Raw genomic sequence first — 20,033 nt, 5'->3', positions numbered from 1 at the left:
GAATGCAAAAAAAAGAAGAAGAGGAATACAATGCCCACATTTGTTTTTTTACATCAAAGGACCACATCAATAGAGAATAATATAAATAAAATAACAGGAGAAATATAAATAAAAAAAAAAAATACATTATGAAGACAATGATTAAAATAAATGTTTATTTAATGGTTTATCATTGGTCCATTTTTGTTTGTGTATATGGTACTTCCCATATATAGTCATTAAATTACTGAACACATTTTGCTCCAAAGTTTTATTATTATTACTGCATTTTAAAAATGTTTGCACAAGAAAACAATTTTTTTCAATTTTAAACATAATATCAAGATCAAAACAAAATATTTGGGTATATGAGCATTCAAAAAACAGGTGTTTTATCGATTCCTCAATAAAAAGTGCACGCAAACTCAATGTCTCTAAAAACAAACTACTACTTGATTCACTGGATAAATTAAAAGAACTAGTTTATATGTCACTTCTTTAACTTTATTGATGAGACAGTATTTACTAGGTAACGTTAAACGTTCCAAACTTTTTTAAGACATAAGGAATTCCAAAAAGGTTTGCATTTGGGCAACAATGTGGTTCTGCATAACTTTTTAATGTAAAAGTTATTAAACTAACGTTAACTGTCTATAACTTTCTCACCAGTGATACTTAACTGATTAGTATGTAAAATATTGGATTCAGAAGACATATTACCAGATAAGAGCTGAACAAGTCCACAAATACTATCGCAAACTGAAGCCTTTTCCAAACGGAACTGACGTTTTGGAGAGTGACGTTGACACCGCACCATAGCAACGCGCTTGCTTGCTTATGCTCTTGCTTCGGCGTTCAGACCGAAGCAGTTGTGAGGAGAGGACAAACGCGCACTGATATTACAAGACGAGATTTGCATACTACAGCATTATTTTGCGCTAGACGTAAACAAATATTGTAAACATATTTTATTTACGTGTGAAAAGTTGAGATTGCACAAGCGATATGATGCTCGAGTCGATTGACGTGACAGGTGAGTAACTTGCTATTATATAGTAACTTAATTGGTCGTGTACAGCTTTTGCTGCTGTTATAAGTGAATCGTTCTTAATGTGATGAATGGGTAACGTTAGACATAAATACATACAGTACCTCTTTTTGGAGACTGTAAGGTGCTTAATTAAATTGTGGCTTTTAAGTTATCTTGCAGAGAAACCTATGTCAACTTAAGGTTCTCATAAAGACATTAAAATAATAGTTTTAATTGCTAAAAATAGTTCTAAGTAAATTTTGTAAAGCTCTGAAATTAAATATGTTTAAATATACAATTCATTTGTATTAATGCCACATCAATTAATGAATTCCTAATAATGTAAATCATACAGACAGATTTATGTGCTTCTATCTAGTTTGTCTCTCCGGTGCTGAGACTGGTCCTTCTACTTCAATGCACCTGTCGGAGTTGTTCTCTGTGATGAGGAGCACGGGATTGTTTCACAGCGGCACGTGGACTTGTGTTGCCATTGTGTGCCACACACTTGCCTGACATAACAGGACAGTTTATATGTATCCTTAGTCTGTTCTCCTTGGATGATGTAGATATATTTATAAAATCAGATGTCTGTATCCTAAGGGACACGTGGATTATGAAAGACTGCTGGATGGTTAAATGCAGAACATGATTGTTCAGCAGTATCTGTCATTCTGAATGGGTAAGACTATTTGTTTTGCTGTCTAATAGGATTAGCCTGCTCAGTGAAGGGAACTTACAAGACAGTGAAAGAGCTGCTTGCAACGTGATTGATATCACTGTTCTGTTCGGATCTGGTTCTCGTCTTTTGTTGGAGTGGAGGTTAAGTGGGCGAAGGAGATTTTGTTTCCAAGGAAATGGGGACGCAAGACTGAACTGACGACGGCAGTGATGATCTCAGGTTTTAAACCTACTGTATTTCCTTTACTTGAAATTCCACCTGAGCTTTCTATGATCTGTATTAATGTAGGACTACATTTATGGGTGCTTCGGTTTCCCCCACAAGTTTAAAAATGTGGTATAGATGAATTGGTTTGGCTAAATTATGCGCATTATATGTGTGTGAATGAGAGTGTATGGCTGTTTCTCAGTGATGGGTTGCAGCTGGGAGGGCATCCACTGCATAAAACATATGTTGAATAAGTTGTGGCGACCCCAGATTAATAAAGCGACTAGGCTGAAAAGAATATAAATAATGAATGAATGAATGAATGAACAAACCTCATCTGGTCTTGGATTTGGTTAAATGCGATGGTTTTCTGCATTTGCCATTAACTAGAATGCGACCGCTTTCTGGACTTGGTATTAACTCAGATATGATCATCTTTTGGTTTTTAGATAGTACTTGGACACAACACATTTTCTGGTCTGGCCTGATTTAACCATTACTGTCTTCTAGATTTAGTCTTAACTCAAATACGAGTCTCTTCAACATTTTGTTTTAATTTGATAATGACCCTCTTCTAATCTCGGGTGCAACTATTTCTTGACTGAGACTTGACCTTTATCTGGACTTAATATTATTTTAGAAAATAATCTCTTCTCTGGTGAAGCAGTGGCGCAGTAGGTAGTGCTGTCGCCTCACAGCAAGAAGGTTGCTGGGTCACTGGTTCGAGCCTTGGCACAGTTGATGTTTCTGTGTGGAGTTTGTATGGGTTTCCTTTGGGTGCTCTGGTTTGGTGGAAGAGTTCATTCCGCTGTGGCAACCCCGGATTAATAAACGGACTAAGCCGAAAAGAAAATAAATGAATGAATCTCTTCTCTTTTCAAACTTGACTCAGATACAACCATCTTGTTTTGGACTTAACTCAAACATTGCCCTTTTCTGGTTTCGGTCTGACCTTGGTATTTTCTGCATATGGTCTTGACTGGAACCTGACCGTTTGGTATTAATTTGGATGCAACCTTCTTCTGGTTTTGGACACATGACCTTCTTCTGGAATCTGTCTTGACATGGGATTATCTTGGACTACACTCTTTTAGTCTAAGACTTGATTGTTTTAGCCTTTTCCTGGACTCAGTTTTGACTAAAACTTGAAACTAAAACCACGAAGAGAGGGTGGGACATAGAGTAGCTCTGCATAAAATGAAAAGCAAATAAGAAATATCACGAAGGGGGTGGGACATGTCAGATCTTAGAAAGCATTCGGTCAAGATTTGATTAGAAACTGAAGAATGAGGTAACATGAAAAAAAATCATTGATCCATTTAGGCAGAAGTGACAAACTGCACGCTTTGGATGTTTATATCACATTTTGTATCTTAGAAACACAATTTATTCACTGTTTTGGAGCACACCAGCTTGCAGATTCCCCTAAAACTGACACTCCTGCAAATAACATCTAAAAAATTTCATTTTAATTTCACAAAAATGTTACCTTCAACTAAATTTGTTTTGGACACAACCCACTTTGGTATCTCAGACGTGACCCTCCTCTGGTCTTGATCTGAAATTGATATTTGCTCTGGATAAGACTTTTCTCTGGTCTTAATCTTGACTATGACATGACTCTTCTCTGGCCTGAGATGGTTAAGATTAAGACCAGTGGAAAGTCTCATCCAAAGCAAAATACTTTGTAAATATATTATTGATATTTCCCTCATTTGTAATTTGCTTTCAAGAAATGCATCTATTCAATAAATAAGAATAAATGTAATGTGCAACTTTTTACAATTTTTTTTCAGAAAATCTTCGATGGCCAGAGATGGAAACTTCTAAGAGTTGCGTCTTAAGCCCCATGGAAAAGCCTGTAAGCCCTAGTCAGTTGCATCTGGAGCACATATCCTCAGGCATACTGAAAGATCTGTTTAACAATGCCACTAACAGCTACAACACACTGCTGCAGAAAGAGTCAGATGCTCAGGAGAACCCTAAACACTCCACAGGCCCCAAAAGAGTCTCTACAGCAACTCATCGTGAAAGACACTTGCCGTCCCTAGCTCCTCTCTCCATGAGTGGCCTGGCCTTTGGTTGCAGAGACACTAGGCATGCTCAGTCTGTGTTCTCCTGTTTCTCCACCAGCAATTCCAAGCAAACAAATAGCATCACCGTGCTTGGCAGTTCCATCCGTCTGTCCCCCTGCCCCATTTCCAAGCCCAAAAACAGCTGCCCAGCTAGAACAAAACTCCCACAGCTGCCCAGAGCGCTATCTACTGCTCGTGATGGAGAGAACTCACTCAAGAAGCTGTGCATCCTCACTGCTATTAAACCATTCAATGTGGAGAAGGAAAAGGCCAGGTTTTTCAAATCAGACTTTAAAAACAACCCTCAGTTTGAGTACAGCAATCCTCTGCCTCCACAGGTACTAGCAAAGTATAATAATGCTTCGGATCGCTTTCTTACACAGGTGAGTGGCCATAACCTCCTCGTATTAAAGGGGTGGTCTATTACGATATCATATTTTTAACTTTAGTTGATGTGTAATGTAGCTGGGTGAACATAAACAACATCTCTGAATGTAAGACGCTCAACATTCAATGAAAAGGGAGAGATTGGCTTTTACATAGCCTACAGCGAACAGGGAGTATAAAAAAATACATCTGGGCCAGTGAGATCACAAATGCTTTACCATGCGCATACACACTGCGCAGCAACGGGTTGTGACCAGAGGCACTGCAATGTTTCGGCAGAGAAAGCTGAAATGCCATTCAAACACTGCTATTTCCACAGAGCTTGTTCTGTTTCTGTATTCGGGCTTCCAAAGGACACAACATAAACAGAGAAGTGCTTAAAATTTAATTTTAATTATGTTCCAGAGAATTATAATAAAGATATAGCTTTAGTATTTGACCAAGGACAGCTTCCAGAATCTCTCCCAGTTCAGTGTTGGAATTGGCTTAATACTCCTCAAAGAAGGAGCAGCTCCAACCATAATAGAAGAAGCTGTAGATTGTGAGCCACAACCTGTAAGTTTTTTATTTGTTAAAATTGATCTATTACATGCATAGTGTATAGAGTCAACGGTATGTTGTAGCAAGGACAAAAACAAGGATGTAAACAATGGGAAATGCTGTTTGGCACCATCAACAATTTATCTACAAATTTATATTTATCCGTCAAATCGCTGTACACAGCCACTATCTTCACCAGCGCTCCAGTGTCTCTCCATGCGGCCGCTTTCCTTGTGTTCTACATCTCAAATAACAAACTCGAAAAAGATATGTGAACATTTCATATTACTTACACATGCTTATAACCCAAATATATGAACAAAAACTTGTCAGATTTTATTTTTGAGTATTAGCGTGATGTTCAGCGGTGTCCTCTGTCTCATTTTATATCTAATTCAGGCACATGATACGGCTGACAGCTATTCTGACTTACACAGTGCAAAATCACGTGCTTGTAGAGGCTTGATGATTTTCCTGGTGACATGGAGTCAATCCATGAATCACAGCACTTTGTTTTACCTTTAAGTACTTTGTTTTACTCTGACCAATAGCATTCATCAATATTTAATTAAAGTCACAACAATCTAAAAATAAGAGTGCTAAAACTGATATCACACAAACACTGGTATGTTGTCATGTTTTATTGAACACAACATGTAAACATTCACACTGCTAGGTGGAAAAAGTATGTGAACCTTTGGGTTTAATAACTGGTTGACCCTGCATTGGCAGCAATAACTGCACAAGGGTCAAGAGGGATTTCGAACCATTCCTATTAATAAAACAGTTTCAGTTCAGCAATATGCTTGGGATGTCTGGTGTGAATCGCTCTTTTGACCAATAGAAAGCAGATTGGCATGAAAATTAGGAATATTGACTTTGATGCTTACCATTTGTGTTTACATGTTAGTACTAGGTGTCACGATGACACTGTGGATAGCACGATCGGCTCACAGCTAGAAGGTTGCTGGTTTGAGGCCTGGCTGGGTCAGTTGGCATATCTGTGTGGAATTTACATGTTCTCCTCGTGTTCGCGTGGGTTTCCTCCGGGTGCTCCGGTTTCCCCTACAGTCCAAAGACATGCGCTATAGGTGAATTATATAAATTAAATTGGCTGTAGTGTATGAGTGTAAATGAGAGTGAATGTTTCCCAGAGAGGGTTGCAGCTGGAAGGGCATCTGTTGCATAAAACATATGCTGGATAAATTCATTTCAACAAAGTTTCTTTGTTTGTAATTCTTACAAATGTACTATAATATTTAAAAATAGGTCATTAAATAAGATTAATTAACTCCTGAAAGGTAACTTTCTGGCTTTTGTTCATTACTATCAACATGGATTTAGTAAGAAACAGGTGTATTACTTTTACAGGCTTGAAATACAGCTTCTGAAAATGAATATGATACTACCACTATTAGTGTTTCTACTGCGTGTCGCCTACAACACATTCAGACCAATAAACATTTTTGAAGGCTAAAGAGTTCATTTATTCAGTTTAATTCAGTTTCCTGCTAGCTATTAACAGAGCCCACCATCTCAAAACCAGGGGGCCATATAGCATTTTCTGCCTCTTCCGCCTCAGCTGGCTGCAAAAGCCAACAACAACAACTACATAAAAAATATACTTTACCAGGGAACTGAATAATGTCTATAAGTACACACCACTGTGTATAGTGGCTATATTAGAGGTTTGTATGGGTGAATGGAGTCATTTCAGACCATTACATTGATTATTTCAGAGTGCTGAGCTCATTGTGATTTCCCTTAGGCATATCCTGACAGATCACAAATTAGTTTTCATAAATCCACACTCAGCCTCAACTGTGGCCTAGTTATTTGCTGAGGTCTACATTCACACCACTACAATTGAGTGTTATATTGAGCTGTGCTTCATGTAAACATGGTTTACTTCATTTACACCATTGTTTCATCTCAAAGCGCAAACAGTATTGAGATGCATTAAGAAACTGTCAAAAGCGTCTCTGTCTCAAGAAGTCATCAAAAGTGGATAAGCTCAAAATATTTTAGACCCTTTTTTTTAAGTTGTAGCCTATTGGAAAGTCTAAATGTTTTCTGTTGTCTCAGGCTGTTCGGATCATGGAGTTGGCTTTGCAGAAATACGGCTCCTATGAGAAGTTTGAGCAAGCCACCGGAGGAAATCTCCTTACCAAGAGCCGCATCGGGTCCCATGTCAAAAAATACATGGAGAAGGAAGGATGCACAGGAGAGGTGAGAGAGTGAGATAATTAAAAACAGATGTTTTTTTTTTTTTTTTTTTTTGAAAATGTAAAAAATTGAGAAAATACAAAATACTATAAAAACAAAACACAAAGGGCCCTATCATACACTCGACTCAATAAGGCACCAGTCGTGTTTGACATGATTTGATGCTATTTTCAAACCAACACAACCCTTATCTTTCCATTTTGTGCCACATTGTTTAAATAGCAAATCCATTTGTGCCGCTTTGTAGACTTATGGGTGTTCTGGTAAAGAAAGAATTTTGTTAAGGCGCAATGCTGGTGCGTTGTTATTTTGAGGAACTAAAATAGACTGTGCATATGACCAGCTGACAGCTGAAGTCTAGCGCAGAGCGTGTTAGTTGTGCGGATTAAATGGTTACACCTTGCTTAATAGACACAGAATGTACAGTAATACGCAAATTTCTTTACAAATGAAAAAGAATTAAAGTGAAAGGATTAAAATATTACAAAAAAATATATTTTTAACATAAATATAAAACTTGTTTCAGTTTGATCATGACAATTTGCTTTTGTATAATGTTATTATTACTATTATTATTATTATTTATTATATGCATATTTATATTTGTTTTAATACAAACGAGCTTAGATTCATTCATCTTAGATTTATTCGTCTGGTTTTGGACCATATAGGTTGGGTGTTTGGATATAACTCAGTTTTTATGTTTTAATGTTATTATTGTTCATTTATTTGTTTACTGGAAATTAGAATTAAATTTAGCAATAGTTTTGAAACAAATCTTTGCTCTTAACAAACAAAATTAAATATGTAGGCTGATGAATGTCTTCAGTAGAGTGTGTACAACACCGTTTCCTTATCCACGAAAGTAAAGGAGTAAAGTAAAGAGAAAGTAAAGAGGCCGAATAGAGGAGGCTCGTTCTTTATCCTCGCACTGCAGATGGTCTGTTAAACTGTTTTCTTGCTAGTGAAGCATTCAGTTTTTCCTAGGAATGCACCGATATGGATTTTTTGGCCGATACCGATAACCGAAAATTCTTCAGACTTGGAGGCCGATAGCCGATATGTATAGGCCGATGTTTATAAATATTTCAAAATAATATATTTTTATACAGCAAACTTCATATAAGATTGAACTGCTCTTATGAACTAAATAGTCTGTACTCAAAGCAAAAAAGCTTTAACTTCAAAATTGCAAGGTGATTATAGACCTATATTCACAATTTCACATAAATCCGCATGCAAAAAATACATTACTTCCTCTCTTCATAGCAAATTAACATGCAACTTGACTGTTGCATAAAATTAATAAGGTTAAATAACAAAATAGGATTTAATCAACAAGCAAGTTAAATATATTTAAATAAGATGAAAATGAAAGCACTAAGGACTGAAACCAGCTCAAATGTTCTTGAATAAAACGTGTTACAGTGATGTACACATGTACAAATACGTCATGTCCGAAAAAGCCTTTATCAGAGGTGTTTTGACAGTTCAGAGCCACCGTACAAGCGAACAGCTAAATATATATAGTACGTTTAGAAAATGAGACAGATTCATCCTATTTGGCTTTTTAGATTATTTTGAACATGTAGCTGTTGCTTGTCAAACAGACAACACTTCTGCGCCTGTTCTTGCTGTCAATTGCTGGGAAAATGATCGATGAAAAGTTTATTTTAAACCGCTGAGAGTTTCACTTAACTGTAGAGGCAAAGTTGCCATCAGAGTCAGATTTTCATACAAAACCTGCATTGAGCTGACTTTATGGCTAACAGAGCTGAATATAAAGACAGAATGAGCCGCTGGTCGAGAGCCTCTATGACTGGATTCACCTCTCCCCCGTGCTACAGTGTGTGTGTGCGGTAACAGCTCGCGCGCTCGTCATAATCAATATGAATATTCCGATCAAACTGAATACATCTTACATCAACAACATGACAAGCAACGCATTGATAATAACAAATAATCAGATTACAAACAACTGTTATGTTTACACATGTTGTAAAATGTGCGGGTCCAGCTGCAGTTTGGGGTGTGTGTGTGTGAAGCGAAGAGGGAGAGAGAGAGAGGAGCGGTTTTTGGGCAATGAGACTATTTTAGGTGACTGATTTGTTGTACCACACGGAAAGTAATAAAAATTTTGGACCAAGCTACATGTGTCCTCGTTCATTCATGCAACTAAAAGAGAAGGCAATTCACCACGAAACTAATATTATTCGGCCCTGGAGTAATAAATTAAGATCCCCTGCTATCTCTACACAACAAAGAGACGGAGCAGGAAAGGTTTACACATGTAAGGTTTTTCCTGAGGCGATTTAAAGCAAAATACACTATGACACTCAATCAAACACATGTACAATGATAAGGAACATGGCTACTTACTGACTTATTAACGTACAGCAATACCACATGAATAAATGACAGACTTTGAAGGAATAAACAGTGTGGGAGAGATCCATTATAGTGCACTGGGCAAGTCTGAACAAGTTCCACCTACGCGGCACGCAGGTCTGTACAATTATGTAATTTATCGGCTTAAAGATATGGGCCTAATTTAGACATCGGATCGATAACGATAATCTTAAAAGAGCATTTATCGGCCGATAACGATATGGCCGCCGATATATCGTGCATCCCTAGTTTTTCCACTTACAAAGTCCACAATATGAATAGCAAATACACCATGGTGTGACGCAACTGACTCTTAAAGGGAATGTGACATGAGACTCTGATTGGTTTAATGCACGTTATTCTCAAAAAACACAGCTATAACTGTTTGACGATGTGCTGTGGTGCAAAGCGTATTTTTCCATCCTTAAAATAGCAAAAATGGATTCGGACACTACTTTAAAGCGTGTCGCATACCGGATGCGTCGCTCAGCATCGGTATACGGCACGCACATGACAGTTGGAAGTATCGCACACCAGATGCACACATTTGCATGGTATTTAGGATGAAACTATTCAGATGGCGCTCTGTGGCGCGACAGAAATATGAACAGTGTCCTGAGTCATGGCTGGGCATTGTGGACAGCCACCGACTTGCGGCGCCAGCGTGACGTGTTAAAGGGGGTCTGGCGTGTGACCCCCTTTAATGCTTTTGCACCATGTGCTTTAAACTCTGTGCCTAGATCGTAAAATAGAGCACAAATTATAAATATGGCTCTTAAGTTGACAATGGCTGCATTTATTTGATTAAAAAACAGTACGGTTGTGGAATATTATTGTAATTTTAAATAACTATGTTCTAATTGTATATATTCGAAAATGTATTTATTTCTCTTAACCAAATTTTCAGCATCATTACCCCAATCCCACAAATGTTTCTACTTACTGATGTGTTTGATTTGGTTCTTAAGATACATTTCTTTATCTTTTTAATACTTAAAATTTTTGCAGCATGATAATGAATATTATGATAATGTAAATATATGCTAGTGTTATTTTAGTAACACTAAAAAAAAGGTATAATTCTTTATTAATATTTTATTTACCTAATTACTTTTTATGTATATGGTTTGTTTGTTTGTTAGTCTGTTTGTATTGCAATTGGTAGATTTTGGTATATTTTAAGTTAAATGGTTAGTTAACCCACGCATAAAAATTTGGAAACTATTGACATCTCTCAAGTGGTTCCAAAGCTTTATGAATTTATTTGCTCTGTTGAAAAAAAAAAAATTTTAAAGAAAGCTGATAACCTGCAACCACTGACGTCCACAGTAGGAAAACAAATACTATGGAAGTCAATGGTCACAGGCTTCCAGTTTTCTTCGGAATATCTTTTTGTTTAAGAGAAAAACAACAACAACAAAATAAATAACTTGATTTTTATTTTTGGGTGAACAAACCCTGTAAGGCATCTGTGCTGATTAAAATTTACCTTTGCTTCCTAGTGCAAATGTCCAATTTTTTGAACGTTAAATTTAAGGTGTTTTCTTTTTATCTTGACAACTTTGTAAATGTAGAAATTTCTCTCTGCAGATTGTGGTTCATCTTACTGATGACCTGCTGTCCAGAGCGTCAATGACTGTGGTGAATGGCAGACCTACTCTCACCATTAACATCTCTACTGCCAGAGAGCAATGGCTGGAGGGGATGCTAAGGCATGAAATCGGTGTGTTCGTCTTATTCTCTGCGTTATTTGAGTCTCATATTAAGTAACTGAATAGAATAAACTCTTGTTTTGTAGTTCAGATCGTGTCTCGGACACCCCAATCAAAATCAGTCATCCGTGTTCCAGCAGCTTGTGTTCCTGTTGTCAGAGACTGTTAAATCCTGTGCATATCAAAGCTCAGTGTCATGACCACAGTAATTACACTCCCTCACTGTGTGTTCTCAATCTATTCACTTTCTCTATTTGCGACTGAAAAGCATCATTTATACTGTTGTTGTAAAGAAATGTACAAAACTCACAAGACTCTTATATAAAGAACTGAGTTTTGTGCTTATGTTCCATCGACTTCATAGTATTTGCTTTCCCTTGTCAGGAAGTCAAAGGTTACAGGTTTTCAGCTTTTTTCAACATATCTTCATTTATGTTCAACAGACGAAAAAAACGAATAAAGATTTAGAACCAATCGAGGGTGAGTAAACAATGAATAAAAAACATTTTTGCTTTTCAGTTAACTATTCCTTTAAACAATGAATAAAATATCATTGGATGTGTACTTGCACTTAAAGGGTTAGTTCACTCAAACCTAAAATTCTTTCCTTAGTTACTCAACCTCATGTCATTCTAATCCCCTTAGACCTGAGATGATCATCTTTGAAACTCAAATTAAGATATTTTAGATGAAATCCAAGAGCTCTCTCGTCCTTCATAGAAAACAACAGTCCTTGATGTTGAAACACTTAATACACACACTCAAAAAAAATTTTTTTTGTTCTCATTCAAAATATTTATATAAAATGAGCTGAAACAACACAATTTCTGAGATTTCATTGGGAAATTATTTTTTTATGTTCAATCCACACAGTGTTGTTAACTTAATCAATTTGTGTTGGTACAACATAAATAAATTGTGTGGAACCCTGCATTTTTTACAGTACAGATACACCATATTGAACATGTATTAAACACATAGACATCACCTTTGTAGATGGACACTATAAACTGTATTACTGCAGTTTAACTATGTTTATATACTGTCCACCCTATACACTACTCCTTAACTTTTCTGATTTTGACTGTAATGTAATAATATGCACCTTTTGTAAAGCTGCTTTGGAACGATAATTATTAAGTATTATTAAGATAATTAAAGGTGCTTTATTTATGTTTTGACTCTTCTAAAGCATATTTTGCAGATATTTAAAAAAAACATGCCAAGTGAACATTCTTGTTCTTCTGAAGAACAATGGTAAAGTCAGATATTGAAAATGTCTGTTATGTGCCGAAACGCTGTCTTTGTTTTGGTTCTTTTAATCTGCCCATTGCCAGTTTTGCCAATTATATATTAGCAGCCCAGGTTTTCTTGGTGGAAAACCCCTTATTTCATTTATTCAGTCATGAAGGCCTTAAAAAATGCGAACTCTAGTGGACAGTAGCAGACCCCGAAATGAGACACAGATTCAGAGTTCCACAAGAGGTTATTAATTTGCAAATAATACACCGTAAATATTATGAATGTAAAAATTAGGTGAGCAGCTTACATTGTAACTGTGTGTCCTAACAACATGCTACATGATAAGATTTGCAGTGATAAGCAGATGGGCTGTTTGCACCAGATGCAACACGACAGAAATTGAAATACAGCCATTCAGAAGTACAGAATATGTTCTCACTCTAACCACGAAATAGTCAGGTTTTTAATCTATTCAATACATATTAAACCTCTCTAACATTATTAAATGTAGATGCTGAGTCACTGATATGTGTTGGTGTGCATTAATTAACAGTTCTAAAGTTCAGTTTTATAGGGTTTTTATTTTATTTTCAAGATCTGAGGTGAACTATCTGCCGCTGCTATCAGTGTAGTAGTGGCAATAAATGCTATGTAAAGTGGCATTCAAACTCACATTGTTAGTATTTAACACTGAATAAAGCACATGAGGTTTACCTGAGGTGATCATGGTCATTTTTAATGTTGTTTACTTGTGAGAAATTTAAGTTGTTTCTAATTCAAGGTGTTGGTTACAACAATAACTACTTTTAATATGGAAAATGGGCTGCATGGTGGCTCAGTGGGTAGCAAAATCTCCTCACAGCAAGAAGGTTGCTGGTTCGAGCCCCGGTTGGCATTTCTGTGTGGAATTTGCATGTTCTCCCTGTGTTTGCGTGGGTTTCCTCCGGGTGCTCCGGTTTCCCCCAAAAACATGTGGTATAGGTGAATTGGGGAGGCTAAATTGTCCGTGATTTCAACAGTAAAAAAACTGTAAAAATGCTACAATCAAAATACCCATCCTGGTTAACACTATGTTTCCTTAATATGTACGGCTAATAACCGTAAATTGACTTTCCCAGAATTCCATGCATGGCACATAACTTTTTGTGCTTTTTGTTGACATTACTATGGATCTTTTTAGTTGTTTCCCCATTAGTTATGTGCATTAGAGGTAAATGTTACATCTAATGTTGATAAACAATGTTTGTGATGAGCATTGGTTTATTACAAAAGAAGTATAAATGTTGGTAACTCAAACTACAGACATATTACATGTATAAATGACTGAATTACGGTAGTTTACCGTAAAAATGAGAAATTGCTTTTACGGTTTGTACAGTATTTTTGACGGTAAAAAACTGGCAACCATAGCTGCCGTTTTTTACTGTAAATTTTTCAGATTTATTTTTTTATGTGTTTGAATGAGTGTTTATGGATGTTTCCCAGTGATGGGTTGCAGCATAAAACATATGCTGGATAAGTTGGTGGTTCATTCTGCGACCCCAGGGACTAAGCCTAAAAGAAAATTAATGAACAAATGAATGAATATGAAAAGTATTCCTTCTATCGTGTGCTATTGTAGAGGTCTGCATTCCCGCGGGCGCCGCAGGACCCAACCAGATTTCTGCGGCGCGGGAATAAATTTCCGAATAAATCGCGGGAGCGGTCGGTAACGGGTTTAATTTGGGGCGGGAGCGGGCTGTCTAGCAATATCGCGGATATTGCTATGCGAATGAGAGAGAGAGAGAGAGAGAGAGAGAGAGAGAGAGAGAGAGCAAGCTTTGCCTGTGTGTGTGCTTGGTGCTTGTGTGTGTATGTTAGTGCGCGCGCAAATGAGAGAGAAAGCTTTCCCAGATAGCAAAATACACTCGGGCCAGTTCCGGCTAGATTCTCGCCTGCCAGAGACTTACCACTCAGCCCGGCTCCTGCTCCGGCTGCTTGTGGACTCACTGCCCGATTCCGGCCCGAATCGATCGGGCCAGCTGCGGCGACCGTAAGCGAGCCGACGCTGCCGCATCCGCGCCGGAATCGGCCAGAGAGTAATGTGCGCTGCGGCCCGGAGCTGGCGCGACTCAGTATTTATATACCTTTATATAAAACCTTTTGGTATTACATTGGTACTTGATACATGGTATTACAAGCCTTTGAGTTGATATAACAGCAAACGCCTGTGTGTCTGCTAGGTGCTTGTGTGTGCGTATGAGAGAGAGAGATTTGTCTGTGTGTGTGCTTAGTGCTGTGTGTGTGTGTGTTTATACAGACAGCTTGGCTGTCTGGACTGTATAGCTGGGGGATTTTCAGTTTTGTTCTCCCCCGCTCTTTAGCGGGATCGGGCGCGGCGGCCAGAAAACGGGGCAGGTCGGGCAGCGGGACAATAAATTCTTAATACAAGCTGGAGCGGTCGGGTTCGAGCTAAAACCTGGCGGGTGCAGGCAGGAGCGGGATTCAAAATTTAGTCCCGCGCAGATCTCTATGCTATTGCTTTTATTTAGAACACAATTTAAATCAGCCTTTAGGCTTGAGACTCGCTCTTGTTGGTCGCCAATCTGGCAACCTGCACTTGCGTTTGTTTTGATCCAGGAATGCAATACTTAGTTCAACCACTGAGTCAAACGTACATACTGCAGCTTTATGTGCTAGACAAATAAACTTGAATTTACTTGAATGTTCTATGGCCAGAAAAAAAAATTGTCAATAGATTCCATGTGATTTCAGTTTGGCCTGATTTGATTGGTAAAGTAAACCAGTCTTCATCTTCTTTGGCTCAGGTACGCACTATTTCCGTGGCATCAACAACAGTCGTCAGCCGTGGAGCAGCATTGCCGGCAGGAAGAAACACGGTCTGCGGCCCATCAACCCCACTGAGGAGGGTCTGGCTAGCATCCACAGCGTTCTCTTCCGCAAGGACCCTATCCTGTGGCGTGCAGCCCTGCTCTACTACACCGTCTATCAAGCTAGCCACATGTCCTTTTCACAGCTGTTTCACGACCTGCGTCGATTCGTCCACGACCCCAACACACGATGGGACTACTGCGTCAGAGCCAAACGAGGACAGACGGACACCACACTGCCAGGTAAACAAGAACAAGTACACAAGTCTTCGACACATATGGGGTTCATTTATGAAACTCAATCAGAACTATTCTTTGTGCAGATAATTTGTAAAGCTATTGTGATGTAAATGTTTGGTAAAGGTGCACCTGCTTCCTACTATGTGTAAAAGATTTTTTTAATTTTTTTTGGCAAACTGCTTGCACTGAATTTTTATGCACTAACATAATAATATTACAAGTTTGTTTGGTCTTTTTTTAAGCTGAGAGTTGATAACTGTTTAACTATGGGTAAAACAGAATACTCATCAATACAGTTGTCCAATCAGTGGATGAAGGTTGGGACAAATATTAATTTAAATAAAAATTATCATTCTGTACTTTTACAACCACTGAACAGAAAAAAAGTAAATATTACTGGTAACTGCATTTTAATATCCAGTGTTATTCCTCAAGATGAGATAAAAAATAATACGTTACTGCAACAAATTCCAAAAAATAGCAATCAAAGTGTTAGCTGGAAAAAAACAAACATATTTAGTAGAGCCCCTGGGATTTTGAAGCTGGCTAAATGTGTTTTGGTGGACACTTGCTAATTCAATATTTACTATTAGTTATATGGCCTCGTCTTTTTGCATTAATGTAACAAACTGGAGAAAGAAAGACGTCCAGAATATAACACTCCAGAACTTGTAACTTGCACAGGCAAGTTATAATTTATAAGTGAGCATTATGCTAATTGTAAATGAAACTAATGCTAATTGTGTAACATAAACACTAAAGTATAAATTCATATGTTTACGAAGCATTTGTGAATCTGGAGGAATTTTCAGGAAGGTCTGTTTTACATGCAGATTACCCCGAATGTATTACTCTATTTATGAATGTATGATGAATGAGACCCAATGCATTTTTTTAAAACAGACTGTTTGTTATTCAGGCTGTTTCTGTAAGGACCAGGTTTATTTAGATGGCATCTTGAAGATTCTCAGACACCGAGAAAAGATTGACTTCCAGCTGCTCATGGCTTTGGGAAAGGTACGTTTAAAGTCAACATTGAAAATGGTCCTATAAAGGTTTAAATGGCAGTGTTAGGGTTAGAAAAACAAAACATTATTTTTACCCAAATCTTTCGCTCATACTATACTTTTAATCTACTTTAATGAATATTTAAAGATACATCATTAAAATGCTGTAAAAAACCTATGCACTTTTAAACACACTGACCAAATAAATAGGATTTTATATAATTACTACAGAGAATTGTCCCAAACATCAGAAATCTGTTTACAAATTCTGAAACTGCAGTTGTAAAAACACCATCTGTAAAAACAATCTTCACTCTATAACCCCCCGCCTTGCTCTAGCACAGGTGAGTCAAACTCAATTCCCAGAGGGCCGCATCCCTGCACAGTTTAGTTCCAACCCTAATTAAATACACCTGATTTAACTAATTGAGTTCTTCAGGCGTATTTGAAACCTACAGGTAAGTAAGTGTGTTGGAGCAGGGTTGGAACTAAACTGTGCAGGGGTGCGTCCTTCCAAGAATTGAGTTTGACATCCCTGTGCTAGAGCAACGCTCTAACACTTATGGCCCGTTTCCACTGTGAGGTACAGTACGATACGGTACAGGTCACCTTTATCAAGCTTGCGTTGATAAAGTCAGCAAGCTGCCAAAAGGGTGTGGTGGGCATGGTGTACGACAGAAAGTTTCAGACGTTTCTTTTTTTACTCGAGGAAATGTCCACAGTAAAGCCGTAAGGGTCGTTTACATGTCATATGAGAAGCACTTCTCACAAAAAAACAGATGCTTTATACACATAAATACTTGTGTATAAATGTTTATTACTAACCTTTCTCTAACATGATTTGATTATAACAGCAGATCAATGAAAGTGCCAAATAGCCTACTGTAAAGTTTGCAATTACATGAAATAAATAAATAAATGCAACATATATGAGCACATACAGACCCTTACAGTCTCTGATATGTTATCAATTACAGAAAAACTACACACAGCATATATTTAGTCCTTATTTGGGTTCAAAAACAACACGAAATATAGCCCACAGTCAGTGCAAACCTCTCATCTGTGTCTTTAATCTTCAGCAGCACATGTAACCTCTTGTTAAAAAGTAATTCCGTCATTCTGAGTTCTTAATAGTCCACAAGGCGATGATAATAGTTAAACATGGCAGTTTGTTGATGTTTTAGGTTACAGAAGCATCATTTGCTGCTTTTTTTTTCCAGCTTCTCCTTTTTTTCCTGCTTCACTCTCGCGTTTGTCTCTTTCTGACAGGATCTGATATTAGAACCCTTCAATGATCTTGAGCACATTATTAATATAAGCTCAAAAACCGCTCGCACTGTTAGACGGGCTCGTAAAACAACAACAGGACACAGCAGTTTGTTTGAGTTCAGGTCGACCATGGCTTGTTATTTTATGTATATATTATTATGGTGTAATGTCTTGGCAGCTCTACCTCCGCCTTTTGGTACCCTTAGTACCCTTTGCAAAGGGTGACCAAAAAGTGGTACAGAACGGTTTGGTTAGGTACGCCTTTTGACAGTGGAAACGGCCATAAAAGCGTACTGAACCGGACCGTACCGTACCATACCACTCAGTGGAAACAGACCATTAGTCTTCTGAGCACTATCGGTTCCTTTGTGTAATTAGCATGTGTTTTGTGTATTGGCTCTTCTTGTTGAGTCACTGAATGCCACATCAATTGTAAGTCACTTAGGACAAAAGTATCTGCTAAATGACAAAGATAATTGTATGTGTTTTGGGCAGGTGTCCTATGAGGATGTGGAGCGTCTGAAAGGTCTGGCTCTGATGGATCATGTGCGGATTCCTCACTTCCTACAGGACCAAGCGCATTACACGGAGCAGCTTCATAAAATCATGGAGGTCAACCAGTTAACTGATGCGGAGCTGAGCACACTCATCTGAACATGTGGCATTTGATCTTCTGTTCTTACATGTGAAACAGCTGCTTTGTAAATAGGTGAATTTCACAAACCTACCCAGGCCATGCAATACTTTACCAAGAATATGTTCAGATCACTTTTTTAAATATTTCCCCTCCAATTCTGTAACAAATTATTTTGTTACAAAATAAATTTGAATGCTGCAATGTAAAAATAACATTATATAAGCGTAAATTCAAAACGTGATTTTTATGTGTATAAAATGGGATCCTGGCATGTTTTTGTGAGTTTCACCCTGATGAGGACTGAAAAACAAAGAGATTTCTAGGATAAAGACTGGAATACATAGTCACACAGTGGCCTATAAAGCTGTATTTGTTTTTCTTTACTGAAAGTTATCATTTTGAGTATTTTTGCAGGACCTATCAGAGTCCTGTCAGAAGACACTCAGGACATGTGGATTCTCTTTTGAAAAGGGATTAAAATAAATGCCAAAATGACAGATTTTCATCAGTTACATGTTGCCAAACACTCATATGAACTACAAGTTCCTTAAGCCATTTATTTTCTCAATTTATTTTACTGTAAACTTTAACTTGCTTGTGTAGTATAGTTTTACATATTTTTGGCTGATTTTACAAAAATACTTTGATTTTGGTGCCAATATGTTAATTTGTTTAAGTGTATTTTATATAAGTCGACCATCATATTTGTTCAAAGTATAAATTGTATTAATAACATCTTGCTAGAACATGTTTACTACCTTGATTCTATTGTTGATGTGCAGTATCTGACCTTTGCTGTCTTCCCATATTTTTATATATATATATATATATATATATATATATATATATATATATATATATATATATATATATATATATATATATATATATATATATATATATATTGTTGTCTTTAGAAGTTGCCTGTAAAATACTTTACGGCCCTAGACAGTTTTCTTTTTTAAATGACCTTCCTACATTTAAAGGATTTAATAAATGCATGCCTTGCTTTTCCACATATCATGCTCAGATGTTCAATCCAAAGGTAGAACACTAGATCTTTAATGTAGGATGTGATTTTTCCATTGATTCTAAATGAAGTGTGATCATTGTTTTCAAGTGAGCAAGGATTCATCTTCATTCCCACAAAGCCCTTTCAAGCACACCGTACAGTGATCTTTTGACAAACTCTTTCCACAGGTGTCTGTTCTCACATGTCTCTGTAAGCAGATCCTGGAGTCACTTCAATCACCTGCTGACTGACACCTACATCAGGACGCACAGGACAAAAGCTTTACACACACATACACGCACCTCATTAATCCCTCTGAGTGCTTAGTTTTCACACTTCCTGTAATCTGTAGGATTAAGCTTGGATTTTTGTGTCATTAGGGAATTCATGCAGTGCAAATTACCTCAAAATGATATGAACAGTCACAGGTGAAGCACATATTGTCAATCTCTGGGTCTGTCGTCAGTCATGGTAAAAGTTAATGACACCTTTGGCAAATATGAGCAATAAAGGCTGTGAAAATGAAA

General features: G+C 37.4%; 1 protein-coding gene across 6 annotated transcripts; it reads left to right on the top strand.

Annotated features, from left to right (window-relative positions):
* Positions 1 to 836: 836 nt before the first annotated feature.
* On the top strand, positions 837 to 20,033 carry matcap2 (microtubule associated tyrosine carboxypeptidase 2). 6 transcript variants are annotated; one of them, XR_012395050.1, is made up of 9 exons: positions 837 to 1,012; positions 1,389 to 1,691; positions 3,695 to 4,356; positions 6,986 to 7,129; positions 11,105 to 11,237; positions 15,276 to 15,581; positions 16,498 to 16,595; positions 18,353 to 18,566; positions 19,695 to 20,033. XR_012395050.1 is itself a non-coding variant. In XM_073931674.1 (8 exons), the coding sequence occupies exons 2-8, from the start codon at positions 1,688 to 1,690 to the stop codon at positions 18,509 to 18,511; spliced, it is 1,506 nt and encodes a 501-aa protein (XP_073787775.1). In that variant the 5' UTR covers positions 837 to 1,012; positions 1,389 to 1,687; the 3' UTR covers positions 18,512 to 19,229. The 6 variants fall into 6 exon arrangements, 3 of the variants coding, with proteins under 3 accessions (XP_073787775.1, XP_073787774.1, XP_696417.4); XR_012395049.1 differs by having other exon boundaries at positions 1,389 to 1,910; XR_012395048.1 differs by lacking the exon at positions 1,389 to 1,691.

Source organism: Danio rerio, chromosome 19, assembly GCF_049306965.1.
Source record: "Danio rerio strain Tuebingen ecotype United States chromosome 19, GRCz12tu, whole genome shotgun sequence".
Taxonomy (NCBI): domain Eukaryota; kingdom Metazoa; phylum Chordata; class Actinopteri; order Cypriniformes; family Danionidae; genus Danio; species Danio rerio.
The sequence above is the reverse complement of the archived record's forward strand: the minus strand, read 5'-3'. Positions and strand labels throughout refer to the sequence as shown.

What these genes read in the sequence shown, in the direction of transcription:
- matcap2 (XM_691325.10), top strand. Translation starts at nt 985, where the DNA reads ATGATGCTCGAGTCGATTGACGTGACAG. An exon ending in AGGAAGGATGCACAGGAGAG is followed by an intron (nt 7,130 to 11,104) that starts GTGAGAGAGTGA and finishes TTCTCTCTGCAG; the next exon opens with ATTGTGGTTCATCTTACTGA. An exon ending in GACGGACACCACACTGCCAG is followed by an intron (nt 15,582 to 16,497) that starts GTAAACAAGAAC and finishes TTTGTTATTCAG; the next exon opens with GCTGTTTCTGTAAGGACCAG.